The sequence below is a fragment of the Stegodyphus dumicola genome, chromosome X1 (genome assembly GCF_044657685.1).
Source record: "Stegodyphus dumicola isolate Sdum_Otavi_A_Nest chromosome X1, ASM4465768v1".
Classification (NCBI taxonomy): domain Eukaryota; kingdom Metazoa; phylum Arthropoda; class Arachnida; order Araneae; family Eresidae; genus Stegodyphus; species Stegodyphus dumicola.
Window position 1 is genome coordinate 79671958 of NC_140780.1, and position 16636 is coordinate 79688593.

The following is a 16636-nucleotide window of genomic DNA, read 5'->3' on the forward strand; positions in this document are numbered from 1 at the left end:
CTTCAACTGTTATTAGCAATTTCATTGACAATATCCTGGAGAGTGTCAATGTCTGAGAGAAGTCGTTTGCTTGATTCTTTGAGGTGGCAGGCAATCGGTTGGATGGAAATGGGGATGTCACAAGCTGGTGGACTTCTCAGTGTCTCTCATAGTGTGGTCCACCGACTATGGAATCAGTTTGAATCCGGGGATTTTGTGTCTAGAAGACATATTCCAGGTAGACGTAGAGTTACAACAATCTCTTTCGGTATACCTCTTTTGGCCTGAAGGAGGAGGAGCAACATTACTGTGCCTCAGCTCAAGGTAAATCATTTAGTGACAACAGGAACAATAATCTTAGCTACTATAGTGTGCAAATGGCTGTACAATGCAGGTCTGTATGCAAGATGGCCAGTTGTTTGTGTCCCCTGTACCTAAGAACACAGAGGTATCGGTTTATGTAGGGTAAGCAGATGGCTGTATAATGCAGGTCTGCATGCAAGACGGCCAGTTGTTTGTGTCCCCTGTACCTAAGAACACAGAGGTATCGGTTTATGTAGGGTAAGCAAACATGCCTCCTGGACCAGTCAAAAATGGGTGTCTGTTCTCTTCACAAATGAGGGCAGGTTTACATTAAAGAGTGATTTAGGTTGTCAGTTGATCTGGAAGGAACAACGCACCACATACAAAATCCCATATTGTGCAAAGATACAGTTACAAAGGTTTCGGAGTAATGGTTTGAGATGGGATCTCTCTCGGTGGTCGCACTGAACTGCATGTGTTTCATGGAAGAACTTTGACTGGTATGAGATATCGAGACAAGATCCTTGATGAATATTTTCGACCACATGCCGCTGCTACTGGCTCTGGATTTTTTTTTTGATGAACAACAATGCGTGACTGACTGCCCCGAGCTTGAGTTGCTGAAGAATATCTTAAGGGTCACGGTATAAAGCGGAATGAATGGCTTGCTCAATCTGCAGGCTTGAATCCGATAGAGCATCTTTGGGACTACTTTGAGAGACAGGTTGCAGCTTCAAGTCTCCTTCAAGGTCGTTAGAGGAGTTTGAACTAGAATTACTCCATGTCTGGTCATTGCTTCCCATTTCACTGACTGACAACTTCATTGACAGAACGGAACGTCACTGCTACCAATGTATTGCAGCTAGGAGTGGATGCATTCCTTATTAGAATTCATTTCTGTAATATTGCCACCACATTTTCCTGTAAAAAAAGTGATGTTCTGTTTCTCCAAGACTGAATGCCTCTGCCAAGAGTGCAATTTTCTGCTGTAATTTATTTTTTTGTTGATCTTAAAATGCATTCTGTGTCACATTCATTAAAGAACTGCATAGTGAACATGTCCTCTTAATTTCTTGTTTCTGCATTTCTTTATTCTCAAATTAGACACGGAAAACATGTTCTTCCTTAACTATTGGATGGCAGTGTATATGGGAGAAAAGATGAAAATGTTATATACTGTTGTTATTGTCATCAATCTGTGGCATAAGTAATTCTTAAAGCTTTTAAGTATCAGCATTAGAAATGTAATTTTATGGGGTACTTTTGCACTCTTGTGACAGTAAATTATCAATACTTCAACAAGATAAAACTATATCTTTCAAGCTTGCAGTGCGTGGACTGGATTTGTTTTTAGATTTGTATTGCTGATAATGGTAGTAAAGATTTTAATAATATTCGTAATTATGTGAAGTACTTGAGGTACTTATCTGCAGAGCAAAAATAATAAAGTGCTAAATTTGTTGATTAAATATAATTAAATGTTTTTCCTGTTAAATGTGTAATTTGAAAGTATGTGTATTTGAGCTACAAAGCAAGTTGCAGATTGTATTTTTGAGGATCCAAACAAATGTTAGAAAAATGATTTTTGAAACTACTGAAAATGTAATTCCATGTGTTGAACTGTATTAAATAAAATCCGTGAAAATTCTTTTTAGCTTTGGTATTTTATAGTTTATCGATCTTGCATTTGTGTTGTTGGATCAGATTTTATGCAAAATTAAAAGTTGCGGCCCACCAGCGGCCGAGTGGTAAAGTCGCTGAACACTGGTAGTTCGGTCCGAGGTTCGAATCCCGCGAACGGGCTGGCTGCATGGGCGTTTTCGTGGATTTCCCCATGTGTAACGTGTATACGAGCCAGTTTCCCTTAGAAAGTCCTCCACGAAGGCATCCCTCCTCTTAGGCAGATAGCCCTAGTGGGCTTTGCCATAATTAAATACACCAAAAGTTGCAGTTCAGTCGTTTGAAATCCGTGGTCTGTAGTTTTAAAGTTCAGTTTTTAAATATACAATTACTTTTGTGTTTTAAAGTTCACTTTAATGCACAAAAGTAATTGTAATTTCATTAGATCTAGGAGATACTAAATCCAAACTTCTGTAAAGTAATTATTGTACTTTTCTTAATAAGAATAAAATACATCTAATTAATTGTGCTTTTGAATAGCATTCATAGGTATTTTATTTGAAGTAAAAGTGAGAAATAATTAACACATTAATAATAAAACTAGTGCTCTTTTATTCTGCACATTGATTTATAAGGTAATCACATTAGATTTCAGAGGAAACTATTTTAAAATAATTTTGTTTTTAAACATTGGACTTTTATTATATTTTGCAGCTTTGCCTAATATGATACTGTTGTGTGTCAATAATACTGTCGTGTATTATTTTGCAGTTTATTTTGTACTATTTTGCAATTTTGCCTAATATACTGTCATGTGCCTAATATGATACTGTTGTGCCATTGGAAATTCACATAATTTTTTTAATCAAGAAAAGTTGTTGAAACGATGAAATTTTCGTTAATCTATGCGGTAATATAGATTTTTCAGAATTGTGATATTACAGTGTTATTTATTGCTTCATCTGGAAAGTTACAGTTTTCCAATCAGAGCATATTTTCTTGTAATTATTTTATTACTGCTCTGAGGATGAGGGATCTTGATTGAAGCAGGTATGTGAATAATGTCTTTTCTACTTATGTTGCATAATTTTAGCATGTTTTGGAGCATAATTTTTGTTTCAGGTCGGTGCTAAGGATGGAGAACCCAAAAGTTCATTTCCATTATATTATGCTCTTTTATTTTAAAAAGAAAAAACTCCTAGTTTTGACTGCATGAAAATTTGGACAGTGTTTGTGTATCTATCTATGTGTACCTCGCAAAGTGCTGTTTGTGGTATCATAATTGAAAGCTGGTTTGTGAAGTGTGGAATTTCAGCTGAATGACCATACTCTTTTTACAAGGACCTGTTGGAAGAAGCTATCTCTGAAAAATCTCAATTCGTAACTATACAATTAAATTTCAAAATATCGTGAGGTAAGCCTAATGAACCTCCTTCAGTAACATAGAGGGGGGGGGACTGCATCCTCCAAAAGTAATGCTTTGTGTATGGTGGGATTATAAAGAAATTGTGTATTAAGAATCATTGCCATCAAATCGGACAATAAATTTGGATAATTTTCCAAATGGCAGTTTTAAAAGCAAAAGTCGAAGCAAAGTGCTTAGAACTGACTGGTCATCAAGGTGTTGTCTTCCGTTATGAAAATGCTCATCCCCACCTTCCAAGTAAATATCAAACAAAGATCTATTGAGTTTGGCCGGGATGTTTAGTGTCACCTCTCATACTCAGATTTTCACCCTTTATGATCACCTCAAATTTCTCTGCATGGCCTGAAGTTCATATTCTTGGAGACTGTTAAAACAGTTCTTTGTAGGCTATGTTTATTTGTAAGGAAGTTATCAGTTTTTTTAGCTGCCAGAGAGATGGTGAAAAGTCATTGGAAAAAATGGTGCTTATGTAATTCAGTAAAATTTTGTTGGGTTTTTGTATTTGTATTTATCATAAAAGACCACAACTTTGCAGATGACCCTGTGTAAATAACTCATGAAGCAGTGGGGAAGACATTTGGAAATGTGTAAATAAACACTATCTTGAAATAGATTATAAATGCTTGGTAATATTGTCTCTTATCTTCTAATTGCAAGTTTGTTGTCCTGCAGTTCTTGAAACAAGAAGTAAAACAAATGTGAGCTTCACTCTTCAAGTCTCAGAAGTGTTTGCCTTATAAGTGCTGTTTGCTTTTCGTGTTTTCTTCTTTATATTGTGGGCACTAGACTAATACATGTTATTAAATTTCATACCTCAGATATGCACTTTAAATGTAGTATGCAGTCAATTTTAATATTTTAAGTTCAGCAGTTATGAGCTATAAATACCAAAGTAATTTTGTATGTGATTTGCGGATCTAAATTAATCAACAAATATCCTTCTCTATCTGACATCAGGCATTCAGCAGGAAAGTGAGAAATATCCCATCTTGATCACAAAGAATTTTCTGTTTTGCATTAGCAGAAAGAATACTTAGTCACATAATTTTGTTTTAAATTGATAAATGAAAAAAAATGATGAATATTTAAAATGTGGTTTATTCATGACTCTGTTTCTGATACAGTCCTTAAATAACATACCTCGAAAGTCATAAAATGCCATATTAGTCAGTTTTCCACTGAATACCTCTTATTTTACAACAAGCTGCTAACTTAAATGCTTTTAATAAAGACTGCATTGAAGATGTATGTTGAATGTTTTAGGCTGATTGCTTTATGATTGTGTGTTTCTGAATGGTTTCACGGTTTCATCATTTATCCTTTTCCACATGTTAGCTTTCCTTTCCCATAAAGGGTTGAATATCACAGCGCTGATTTCTTTATTTTCAGTTTTTTATTGAACATTTCATAAATATGCTATTTGATTTAAAACTTGTTTTTATTTTAACGTATTTGAATTTGCAAATATTTCCATTGGATGTTATCAGTATTTGTAATTTAACCTTATGTGTAAAATACTTTTTCTGATACACTTTTTATAACCTTTTTAGCATACTTCAGACCATTCAGGACAGAAATATATTTTTGTTCCGGGTGTACAGCAAGCTATGAATGTGGATAGTCAAACAGTTTTACCAGTACAAAATCAAGGACCTATGCAAGTGTCACAGAGCCACTTGGGAGGTCAACCTCAACCTCATCTGGATCCAAACTTCTCTAGTGTTGGATTATCTGGAAAACCTCTAGTAGGTTTTTCTGCTTCCTTTTGTCATGCCTCTGTGGGACAAGATACAAGCCTTTATGCACAGCATTATCAGAATTATCCTTATTCTTATACTTCCAAAAATTCAACCAGCATATGGAACACTGCATCTACTGCTTCGGTCTCTAAGAGTTCTTTGAGTAATTGTTTTTTCCCCCCAAATGCAAATAATATGCCTCAAAGGGGTAGTAGTATTAATTCTCAAAATGATGGGTCTAAGTCTCCTGTTTTTATTATTATGCAGCCTCCAGGAAATGTTAATTGTTCTCAATATCACGTTATAAATTGGAGTAATGATGCCATTTTGTACAGTTCCTGTGATTCATCAGTGACATCAAGTACTCCTTATTATCATAGAGTCCATGGTGACACAGGTCCATGTTCTGTTAGATCTTTACCAACATCTAATCTTTGCATTCCATCAGTTCAGCCGCATAGTAATTCAAGTGTGTGTTCACTTCCCCATAACATCCCCAACACTGATTCAGTACTAGTGAACACGAGCAAATATTCCAAATTTGTTACACCTGTTGGCAGTAGATCTGTGTCTCCTGTTTCTCAGTATTCTTTTAGGCTTGAAAATGATTCTCCAATACCCACCCCTCCTCCACAAATAATATCGTCCCCTCCAAATTTAACTCCACATTTGTTACATCCTGAATCGAGAGTTGGAATTCCAGTTATTTTATCCCCTAAACATTCACCTCCATCTACTCCATTGCATGTTAATTCTAGATCAGCAACTCCTATTGCAAATGCGATTTTAGACCACTCATCACAATCAGGTTTTTTAAATACTGGTGTGCAAAATATTTGTAATCAACCATCATTGTTAAATAATAATTGTCCTCAGTTATTAAACCCTTCAAGTCAGCTTTATCGCTCCAGATCAAAAACATTTGGAGGGACGGGTGTTATTCCGCAAAATCCTAGGCAGATTTTAACTTCTCAGCATTCTGATCCCAGGCACAATTTATCATCAGTTCCATTTTCAGTGTTGAACCATCTGTCTCTCCCACAGAATTCCAGTTTGAATGATTCTTATCGAAACAGTTTCACAGTTATTCCATTTGAGAGATCTGGTGGACATTCTCATATTCATTTGCCAGATAGTGGACCATTTGTGGCTTATCCTTCCTCTTCTCATTTGTTTATGTCATTGGCTGTAGAAAAAAGTCATAAATTGAATTCCCCATTGGAAAATATTTCCCAGAATCCTCCATTTGCCAAAAATTGTAAAGTTGAGGAATCACATTACATGTATAGTTACCCTTCTGTGCCGTATAGCACTACTGTACATAGACAACAGAAAGCATCTGTGGACAGCACTATCTACAGACCAGGGGCCAGCCATCTTACTACAGTTTCTTCTCCTGATTCAAGTCATGAGCAACACTTCAGTCCTGTAGGTTTCAGAACTGTTTCCAGCTCCTATAATGCCTCTCAAGTCGATCAAGTCAAGGTATCTGATGTGTGTCAGTAAAGTAGAAGGTTGTTTCTCCATCAAGGTGCATGCGCTTGATTGCTTTTGTCTTTTCAATTTTTCACGCCAAATTTAAATCAGTGAAGTACTGCAGTTCCACCTCATATTTTATTAGATAATGAAGTAGAAAATTACAAGTAGAGTGTAAATTATGCATTCATTGAATGGCAGTGTTTTTTGTTACTGCCTATGATCAATAAAAAACAGGCCAAAATAAGGGGAAATAATTCATGTAATATTAAATCTGCTACCAAGTAATTCAAAAACTGCATAGGATAATAACCTTCTTCAGAATTTTAAAATTTCTGAGTTGATTAAATGAGTAAAATGCGTGTATATTAATTGAAATCAAGAGTAATAAAATTTCAGGTAAACTGCAGTTCTAAATTGATTTCAGTCCCTGAAATTTGGTATTGGGAGACTTTCTCTTTTCTGTCAGTTTCTATCTGTCTTCTCTTCACTGCTGTCAATAATCTTTTTCAACTATGTTGTGCTAATAGTTTGATGCTGCTTTCTTATTTTGGGATTCTTTATTGCTGTTAAATTCCATTAGATTATTCATATTAGCTCCACTGAAATCAGAATCATGCTTTGTACTTCATAAAATTTCAGCTATTGTCTGGCATTTTGCAATAAATATACCAACTCATTTCTACTTTTTATTGTAGAGTTAGCGGCAGTAATAATAAAGCAAATTATAAATTTATATTGACACTAGTTTTGTATGAATCGTGATAGAGTGAATGCTAGTGTTTCCAGTCTATATTAAGTTGTACTTCTAATAAATTAAGAATAATTCTGATATTAATTTCTCATTTATTATATATATATATATATATATATATATATATATATATATATATATATATATGTATTATTTAAAAATAAATTAGCGTGTTCCTTAAATTTCAGTATGTTTAATTGCTGTTTTGACTCGTGTTTAGGTGTTTTTTGTTTCAAGATATGTCCTAAAAATCCATTCGTTAGTTATAGTGAACTTTTTTTTTTTCCATGCGAGGCTATTGCATTGATTCCTCATTAACCTTGTGAAATAATTTATCTACTTGTTCTGTATGCTTAGTCTAAAAATTTGTTTGATTCATTTCAAAATAGGTTATAAAAAGGGTATGATTATGATAAGTAGAGGTAAGCTAATAAGACTGATATTTACTGAGAACTATTTAAAATAAAAGGATCTTAAAAGGAAAGTATGTTTCTATTCTATAACTGTATAAATTTTCATTATTTATCATAGGTTAATTATGATTTCTTCACAGTCATTTAAGAAGCGCCCATTAATATATGCTCCAAATTGTATTTTTGGGGACTGTGCTTAAAAATACAACTCTGCATTCGTATGAGTTGCTGTCTACAAAGCTTATTACAAGCATATTTTCCTATGTAAATATTGTATATGACAGTACAGAATTTAACATAAAATCATTGCACTAATGTCAGTATATGGAGTTTTTCTCAGGTTAAGAGTCTTTTCATCCTTTTTTTAAACTGTATTTATCATTTAATAAATATTTATTAAATTTTTCACTGCTAAATATGCACCATGTTCACAAAAGTCCTTATTCAGCCTTTGTTTTCATAATCGTTGGTCTCGCATATGTACTTCCACTTACAGAAGTATTTTAAATGATGCAGATATTTATGTTTTGCTGTTTTTTGATGCACAGAAATTTGTTTTATTAATGTTATGAAATGTCACTTTCTTTTGTATTCTGTTTCTTATATTTAGGAAAATTTTGCCCATGTTATAAAAAATCAAAAGTGTAACTTCTGTTAAAAAAATTAACTTGAGATATGTAATATTAAAGTCTGATCATATTTAGAGGGGTGCACACAAATTGAAGAGAAAAATTTTTTATTTATATGTAACTAAAAATAAAGTACTGGTTTAGAGATTTTTTTGTTTGTTTGTTTGTTTGTTTGTTTTGTTTTGTTAAAAGATTAAATGACAAGTATTTCTATGCAGATTATTGTGAAAAGCATTAATGAATATATTTTTTTAATTGAAATCTTATTTACAAGATCATATAGAATTTGTGTTTTAGAAAACACCGGCAGGCTTTGCCACATAGCCAGCATGCTAATAACAAATTAAAAATATTTATGGTTTAATGAACTTTTTGTACGATTACCACGTTACATGATGTGCAGTTTCCTTTTTTTAATCCAATGGTGGGCACTTGGCTATTCAGCATTGGCCACTCCTAAGGCCAAAAGTGGAGGCACCTAATAGGCAGCCACCGTTGCTTCATGTGACAGACAGTTACAAACATGCCTTCTCTGAGATTGGAACCTGGGCCCTTCGGTATCGCAGAACGCCCCCCTAACTACTACACCATCTGGGTGGCATGTTTCTAAAGTGATAGAATTCTATGAGAATATTAATTACATATTTTAGACTTTGAAATCGTATAAATTACTTATGTGAAAATTTTCTGTGAATTTCAAATGTAACAAAGTTGTTAAATAAAGTCTGTACCCCATCCCCACCCAAAAAAAAAAAAAAAAAAAAAAAAAAAAAAAAAAAAAAAAAAACAGTGGCTTTGAAGAAAAAACAACCTGAATTAATCTGTTTAGTAACTGACCTCTCAGTGCAAACAAAATGATGATAAAAATTGTAAGTTTTGAAATTGGATACATGTTTTTTTGTCTTAAAGTTTGACTTTGTTTTTTAAGTAATGAGTATAAAAGTTTCCTGAACTTAAGTATAGGGACAGGGGTGTATTTAAGAAAATAGATTTTGGAATTTTTGCAAAACTGATTTTTTTTTAAATTTAAAAATGCCACACCATGTGTCATGTTAAACATTTTTGAAATCAAAAGTATATGTCTACAATGAGTGGTTGCGAAAATAAAGGCTGGGTAAGCACTTTTGTGGGCATGATGTATGTTGCTAAGGCATTGTCTTTTTCCCTGAATGAGTTTTTTAGTATTAGCTAAGTTTATGTAATTAATAATTATAGTGTTGAATAATTTTTAATATAAATGTATAATAATAAGCACATCATAATTTGCAGTTTTTAATTGAGTTTGACTGATTAATATTTTACTGTTAGTTTATGAAAACTTTGTAATAGAGAAATATTTTTCAGGAAATTTATTCCTTTTTCAACAGTGAAAAGGATTAAACTGTTTCTATTAATTTTAAAATGTAAGCTGAATGCTAACAGAATAACATTTCCAATACTGAGCATCACATTTTAATTTATGGAACTACCCCCACAGTAGCATTTCATATTTAGGGAATTTTTATCTCTCTTGTACAAGTTTATTATGAGGTCTTGACACTTTCCAGCATGCTACCTTTTAAAGTTAGAATTTCAGCACATACACCCAAAAAAAAAAAAAAAAAAAAAAAGTTTGCAGTCTAATCAGGCCTAGAGGAGTACACAGGTAAACATTTGTACAGATAGCACTTACTGTTATAATTTTGTGGGCTCACTAAATCAGTGGAGCCTTGAAAAGAGCGCTGAAGAGAGCATTGCTGGGAAGTGTTTAATAGAGTAAATGATCTTGCCTACAATTAAATACAGATTCTGATTACCAAAGCAATTTAGCATTACCTAGAAAGCAACGCATGGAAGCCTGCTACTCTGTACCCCCCCTCGCCAGAAATGTATCTCTCTGCTTTCCTTATCAGATTCATTGTCTGAAGGCAATTCATTTAGTATTATCATCTGCCTTCTCCGGTTCATTTGCAACTTCATTAAACGTAAAAAAAAAAAAAAAAAACTAATATATATAATTAAAAAAAAATAAACTGTAAAATAAATAAATGTGGACTATAAAAATGAAAACAAATCAAAACTACAAAAACTATCAAAATGTAGAGATAACAAAATTTTTTTAATGAAGGCAAGAGGAAACGAGAGAATTGCTTTAGTTAAAATCAAAGAGCTAACTGATAAAATTGCCCTTGACCTTCAGAGAAACATCCCAACAAAATGCTGGTCAGGATCAGAAGAATGCTTTCTGGCAGATATGTTTGGAGAAAGAGATCATCAGCTATGATGGAACTGTTGAATGGCCTTTGCAATCACCATATTTTACTTTGATGGATTTCTTCTTCTGGACTTATATAAAAGATCAAGTATTTGTTATGTCCTCTATTATACTTCTGTTACTTTAATAGGCACTTGAATGTCATAATGACTCTCCCTCATTTATGATTGTAACATGTGTCATCCTCACAGCACAGGGAGCAATAGGTGACTTCAGGAAATTTGAGGACTTGACTATCATCTGCAGCATTTATTACAGTTGTTACGAGATTAATCAAAAGGGAGAAATGGCCTTGATGTCCTTTTTCTTAAAGTAACTGACTGTATTGTCATATCACTGATGCCACTTTAACAGTTCTATAATGATTATTGTGCATGCAGAGATATGCTATCCAAAGTTATCACTGTAGCCTGCACTAGCCTTTATAAATGCGCTTGACATTAATGTGGATGTAATGCGAGTTCAGTTGCATGTTTTGTGTTTTTGGTTGATGTCATCAAACCATATTGTTATAATCCTTACCAATATAGATAAGGATATAGCATTTTTACCAGTTATAATTTTATGCTAATGTGCATCTTTTTTCAACAAACATTGCAATAAAATGTCACAGATTGAAACATTTTAGCCCGCACAGGTGACTACTAATCACATCTAGGTGCATAGTATGTCTTTTCATACTAAATCAATGATGTTTTACAACTTTGTAATTGACTTAATCATATCTCCAATCGTTTCAGATGTTAGGATGCTTAGTTCTAACTTACATCCTAATAGCTGATGGTACTGGCTCTATTCATCTATTATTTAGAAAAACGGAATTTTATATTCTCCCCTTGTATGTATGTGTATTTTCTTCAGTGTGTTCATATTGTAATTCAATATATACATTTTCTGCTTAGTATTTCAATGCTTTAAAGCAGTAGATGTAAGGATAGGAATTTGTCCAGAATCCTTATCCAACCAAACTGTGTTGTTTGTTTTCTGCTAGAATAAGTACATCACCTTTGTTTTATGAACAAAAGGTATTTTTACTTCAGTAGAGTAAATTTGCCCTTTTTTAAAAATTTATTTTGTTAATTCTTTGATAGTGTTGTTAATTTGAGCTTCTGTCTTCATTTATTATATATGCATGTTTCTCTGTTCTTACATTTCTTCTCTTGCTGTTGTTTCTGGTATTGTCTTTGTACTCACCGTGCCTCCCAAAGAAAAATATCTTGAGAGGAATTCAATGACAGTAACTAAAATTTTGATAGATAATTAGTGAGACTTCAACATATGAGTTCGTAATCTGGAATTAAGTTAAAAATGCATATATTTAAAACATAAAATTTATAATTAGATAATGAGGAATGAGGGAGGAGTTTTGGAAAAAAAAATATTTTGAATGACTTTAAATTACATAACATTTTTTAATTGGATGGCATTGCTTGTAACTCGAGCACAATTGTTACAATGAGATATCTTGCTGGATATGGAAATGAAATGTGAAACTATGAATTCTGTTCTTTTTAACTCTCTGAGGGTTCTTGAAGGTTATTATTGTTATGTTTTTTTTATTTTTTATTATAATTTTATTCCAAATGTTCTTGTTTCTAGAATTTAATTTGTTTAGCTGTATGTGGTGCATTTTATTATCTTAAACACAGGGAGATGTACTTACAAAGAGCTTTATGCGGAGCCGTAAATTTTAATATTGCTTTGTTGTCACTCTGGCTTGCGAAGCAGTTGCATGGGCAACAAGAAGCAGTGTATGTAATGATACTTCATGGATGTCTTTTTTTTTCTTCTGGTTACCTTGATGTCATGGGAAAGATTTTAGCTCCAGGTTCTTTCAAATGTAAAGCCATCCATTATGTGACTGACTAGAGTGACTAGACACTTGTACTTTGCTTTGGGTTTTATTACCAGTGTGCTTGAGATATTTGTGTTTTGCTTCATGTGTAGTGTAAATATAGACCAGTTCCTTTCATAATATCCTCCATTTTCTTCCAGTAGGCTTCACTTCTACTAGGTAGATTGCTCTTGTTAGTTTTGCCACTGTTAAGTAACTCTGTTCCACTGAAATACACTGAAGTCCAAAATAAAACTTTATAAGCTCATTTTCAAAATCTGTTGAATAACAATTAATGAATTTTGCTTTGTGTGTTACATGCACAGAGAGTCAGAAATATGGCTAAGCATTTGAAAATGACTCAGGTGTTAGAAACACTTGTCAGCAGGCACCCGGGTTATGAAACCACATCCTGTATTGAACATGTGCGAAAATGGCATATCTTTTCTACCCTAACGTGACAAAGTTCGTAGGTTAGATAAAATCCCGTGCAAGTGCGATGTTTAAGTCTTCAGATACAGCAGGCATTGAGATAGTTCTCCTAAAGATGTCCAGTGGTGTAAATCAAATTAAGCTACCGTTACCCTAAACATGCAATAAGACATATCTTGTGTTACATGCTAGCATCAGAACGGTGAGAGCTCGATTGAGTTGAAAGGTGTTGCCTCTGGAGGTACTTGGGTGCAGGGGGCAGAGCTACTGGTCATCTTGTCCAATGGTAAACCTGTAAAGGAAGTGCATCTACTGCAAATCAGGCATTGGTTGTGGGGGGGAGGGGTTAAAAAGAAAAAAGATTTTGAACAAACATAGAGAATTAGAGTGAGTTTAATTTGAGGTAAAAAGATCATGGAATGCAATAATAGTTGGCCTAAACATCTATTGAATTAAATTAAAATAAAGATTTAGTTGGAAAAATTACAAAATAACTGAGAGATCGTAAGACATAACTTTTGGCGATACGTAAGTGGCAGAAGCTGCTACCATATATCGACACATATGCTTCACGGTCTAATAATAGTTTTATTTTTAAACCATAGATGGCGACACCTATGTTGCAATTTAAAACTAAATTTAGTGGAAATAAACCAATTTTATGTTGTCAAAAGATAGTTTGTGGTAAAATAATAAGGGGAGTACAAAAACAAGCACAGTTTGCGTATTTAGATGCAGGAGGACCGCCTTCCATCGTTTTCTGTTGTCTCTATCCTGGTAATTATAATCCAGCTGAGGGATGGAACTGTTGTTTACTTTGTGAATATTACTAAAGAATTTTCTTGCAATTTTTGCAAAGCATACATTAATTATATCAATGTTAAGTTCACGATGAATTGCATCGTTCCTAATGAACCAAGGGCAATTGGCCATCTGTCTTAAAGTCTATATTTTAAACTTGTTGGATTTTTTATATTACTGTCACATAGAAAACCCCAGACTGGGCAGGCATAAGTGATGATGGGACGCATAATGGATTGGAATACAAGAACTTTATTTTGAATAGATAAACTCTAGTTTCGGGCAATTAGGGGGTTGAGTAAAGCTTTAACACCATGAAACTTATAGTATATGTAACGTGTGGGGCTCATATGAGTTTTTTTGTCTAGAATGACACTTAGGTATTTAATTGCTTGGCCCAGGGAATACTGATACCATACATTTTGAGTGTGAAATCCAGGTCAAGGTGGACTTTGAAGTAAACAGCTTCTGACTTCTCCATTATCATCTTGATTTTTCATTTTATCATCCAGGACTTTAGTGCATGGATATGTTCTTGTAATGTCTGTACAACTGCGGTCATAAATGCATTTTGGTGGAGGATTGCAGTATCTTCTAAATAAAGTGCTAGTGTAGTGAAAGGGTTGTGTGGGATGTCGTTCATATAAATATAAAATGAAAATAAAGTTCGTGAAAGTAAGCTTTCCTGTGGCAAGCCAGCAAGGGTTGCTTTACGTGTAGAGTGAATATTGTTGTAACGAATGACAAAGTGTCTATCGTAAAGACAGGAATTAATGACGTTAATGATGTAATCTGGGAAACCCAGAGTGAGCTTGTATGTGAGACCCTGTAACCATGCGCAATCAAAAGCTTTCGATATAGCGAGGAAGAGAGCTCCGGTGATTAGTTTTTTCTTAAATCCATCAGCATTCATTTCCGTAACTCTGTATAGCTGATGTGGAGTGCTTCCGTCTAAATCCATATTGCTCTTGAATCATAATGTTAATTTCTTGCAGAAAATCTTGTATTCTTGTCAGGATAATAGCCTCTGCAATCTTGCTTAATGTTGTTAAGAGACGTATCGGTCTGCAAGAGGCAGCGCCGGTTGGATCTTTACCTGGCTTTAAAATTGGGCCGATGATAGCTGTCTTCTGACTGGTCGGGAAGTGTTGGATATTGATCGTAATATTGATGATTTTTGTGAACTTGCAGAGCATCTTGGGTCCCATTTCCTTGATCATTTTGTTGCTTGCTTTATCCAATCCTGGACTTTTACGATTTTTTCTCTTCTCAATATAACTACTAACTTCTAATGGCATAGTTAAGGGTGTGTTGTTTGTGTGTGTTCTTCATTGGAATTGTGTACTGAGGGAAAAACTAAGTGTTTTGTTTGTGGGTGAGAGATGTTGTGTGTGCGAAATTGAGAAGCATAGTTTTCTGCAATAGACTCAGCTTTCTCAAAAGCAGTGTAAGCAATCCCGTTGGGGCCATTAATGGGCGGAATGTTAGTGCTGCGTCTTTTGAATTTAGAAAGCGCATTCCAGATCGAATTATCATCCGCTGAAAGCAATTCTAAATGTCTGGCCCGGTCGAGTTGTGCATGTTTTTTTAATAGAGTCCTGACTTGTTGATTTAGTTGGTTCAGTAAGGTTTTATCAGAAGGACACCTGAATTTTTGCCACTGTTTACATGCATGGTTCCTTCTTCTAATGAGTTCTCTTATGTCACAGTTTTTATATCTTTTATCCTCTCTTGCAATCTTGCTGTTTTTGAATAATGCACCATGCAGCTCTTCGGTGAATTCTTCTGTAAGTGCGCCTAACTCATCTCTCGTTTGTACTGTGTGTGTTGGATACTGAGTGTTGTTTAGAGCTTTGACATAACCTGCCCAGTTCATAATAAGGGCTCTTTTGTGTGGTGTACTGTAAGTATTGGTATTGATTTCCATTACCACAGGATTGTGATCAGATGACATTTCAGTCATGCTTTCTGTATAACTCGGCGAGTTAATATTTTTTAAAATGAAAAAGGTCAATTACAGATGGTCTATCAATCCCACAGTGTGTTGGTTTTTCTGGAAATGCTAGGTTAATATTGATCATTTGTGCAAAGTCACAATAATGCATCCATGTGGTGGTGTGCGTTGAAATCTCCACCTATGATGACTCGATTGTTAATGTTTAATAGTGTTTGCAAGTCTGTCTTCACAGAGTTTGCAGGTGTGTGTATAGGAAAATAGTTGGAGATAATGGTAATTGGTCGTGATGCGTTTGGAGTGAGTGTGATAGCTAGAGCTTCAATTGCTAAAAGCTGTGGTAATGGAGTGACATAGGAGAAATGGAGCGCGTAATTAAAAGAAGTAGTCCACCTCTTGCATTACCTCTAGGTGCATATCTGCCTACAGTTGATCTGCTCCATCTGTGCGTGACATAATTGCAGACTAAAAAAGTTATGAGGGCCAAGCATGTGCTCCTGTAGGAGTAAAATATCAGGTGCAAATTCGTGTAAAAACTCCTTGTATTGTATTATTCAATTATGGCAAAGCACACGAGGGCTATCTGCCTATAAAAACTCATTGAACTCGTAAGCTGTCGGGAGAAATCCATTTGTGTTCCATGTAATAATTGTTAAAGGCATACTTTTACACTGATACATTATAGATTTCATTAACTATTTCAAAAAATAAGAACATTTTATCAACAGGATCCGTTAATTCTCTCAATTTAGGCATGAAAGCTTTAAATATGTTATTCATAGTTCTTATGTTATGAATTCCAAAGATATTATTAAATTCTGATGCATTCTTAACAAAACTTAAAAATTCTGAACATTGATTTTTCTCCTGCGGAGAACTGGAGGCATTATTTTCAGAAGAGCTTTTCTTAGTATTTTTTACATTAGAAGCATTCAAATTTTTAAGAGCATTACTAATATCTGCAACATTAAATTGAACATTTTTCTTAACTGATCGGTTTTGTGCAGCAGTAGCCAAACTGG

General features: G+C 34.1%; 1 protein-coding gene across 2 annotated transcripts in view; it reads left to right on the top strand.

Moving 5' to 3' along the window:
* Positions 1–16636, top strand: part of LOC118192343 (uncharacterized) — a 288524-nt gene that overhangs the window by 157297 nt on the left and 114591 nt on the right. Inside the window, exon 11 of one of the 2 annotated variants that reach the window (XM_035363282.2) lies at positions 4879–6552. In XM_035363282.2, the coding sequence (XP_035219173.2) occupies positions 4879–6552 (1674 nt within the window). The remainder of the gene's footprint in view (positions 1–4878; positions 6553–16636) is intronic. The other variant, XM_035363285.2, reaches the window with a different exon arrangement.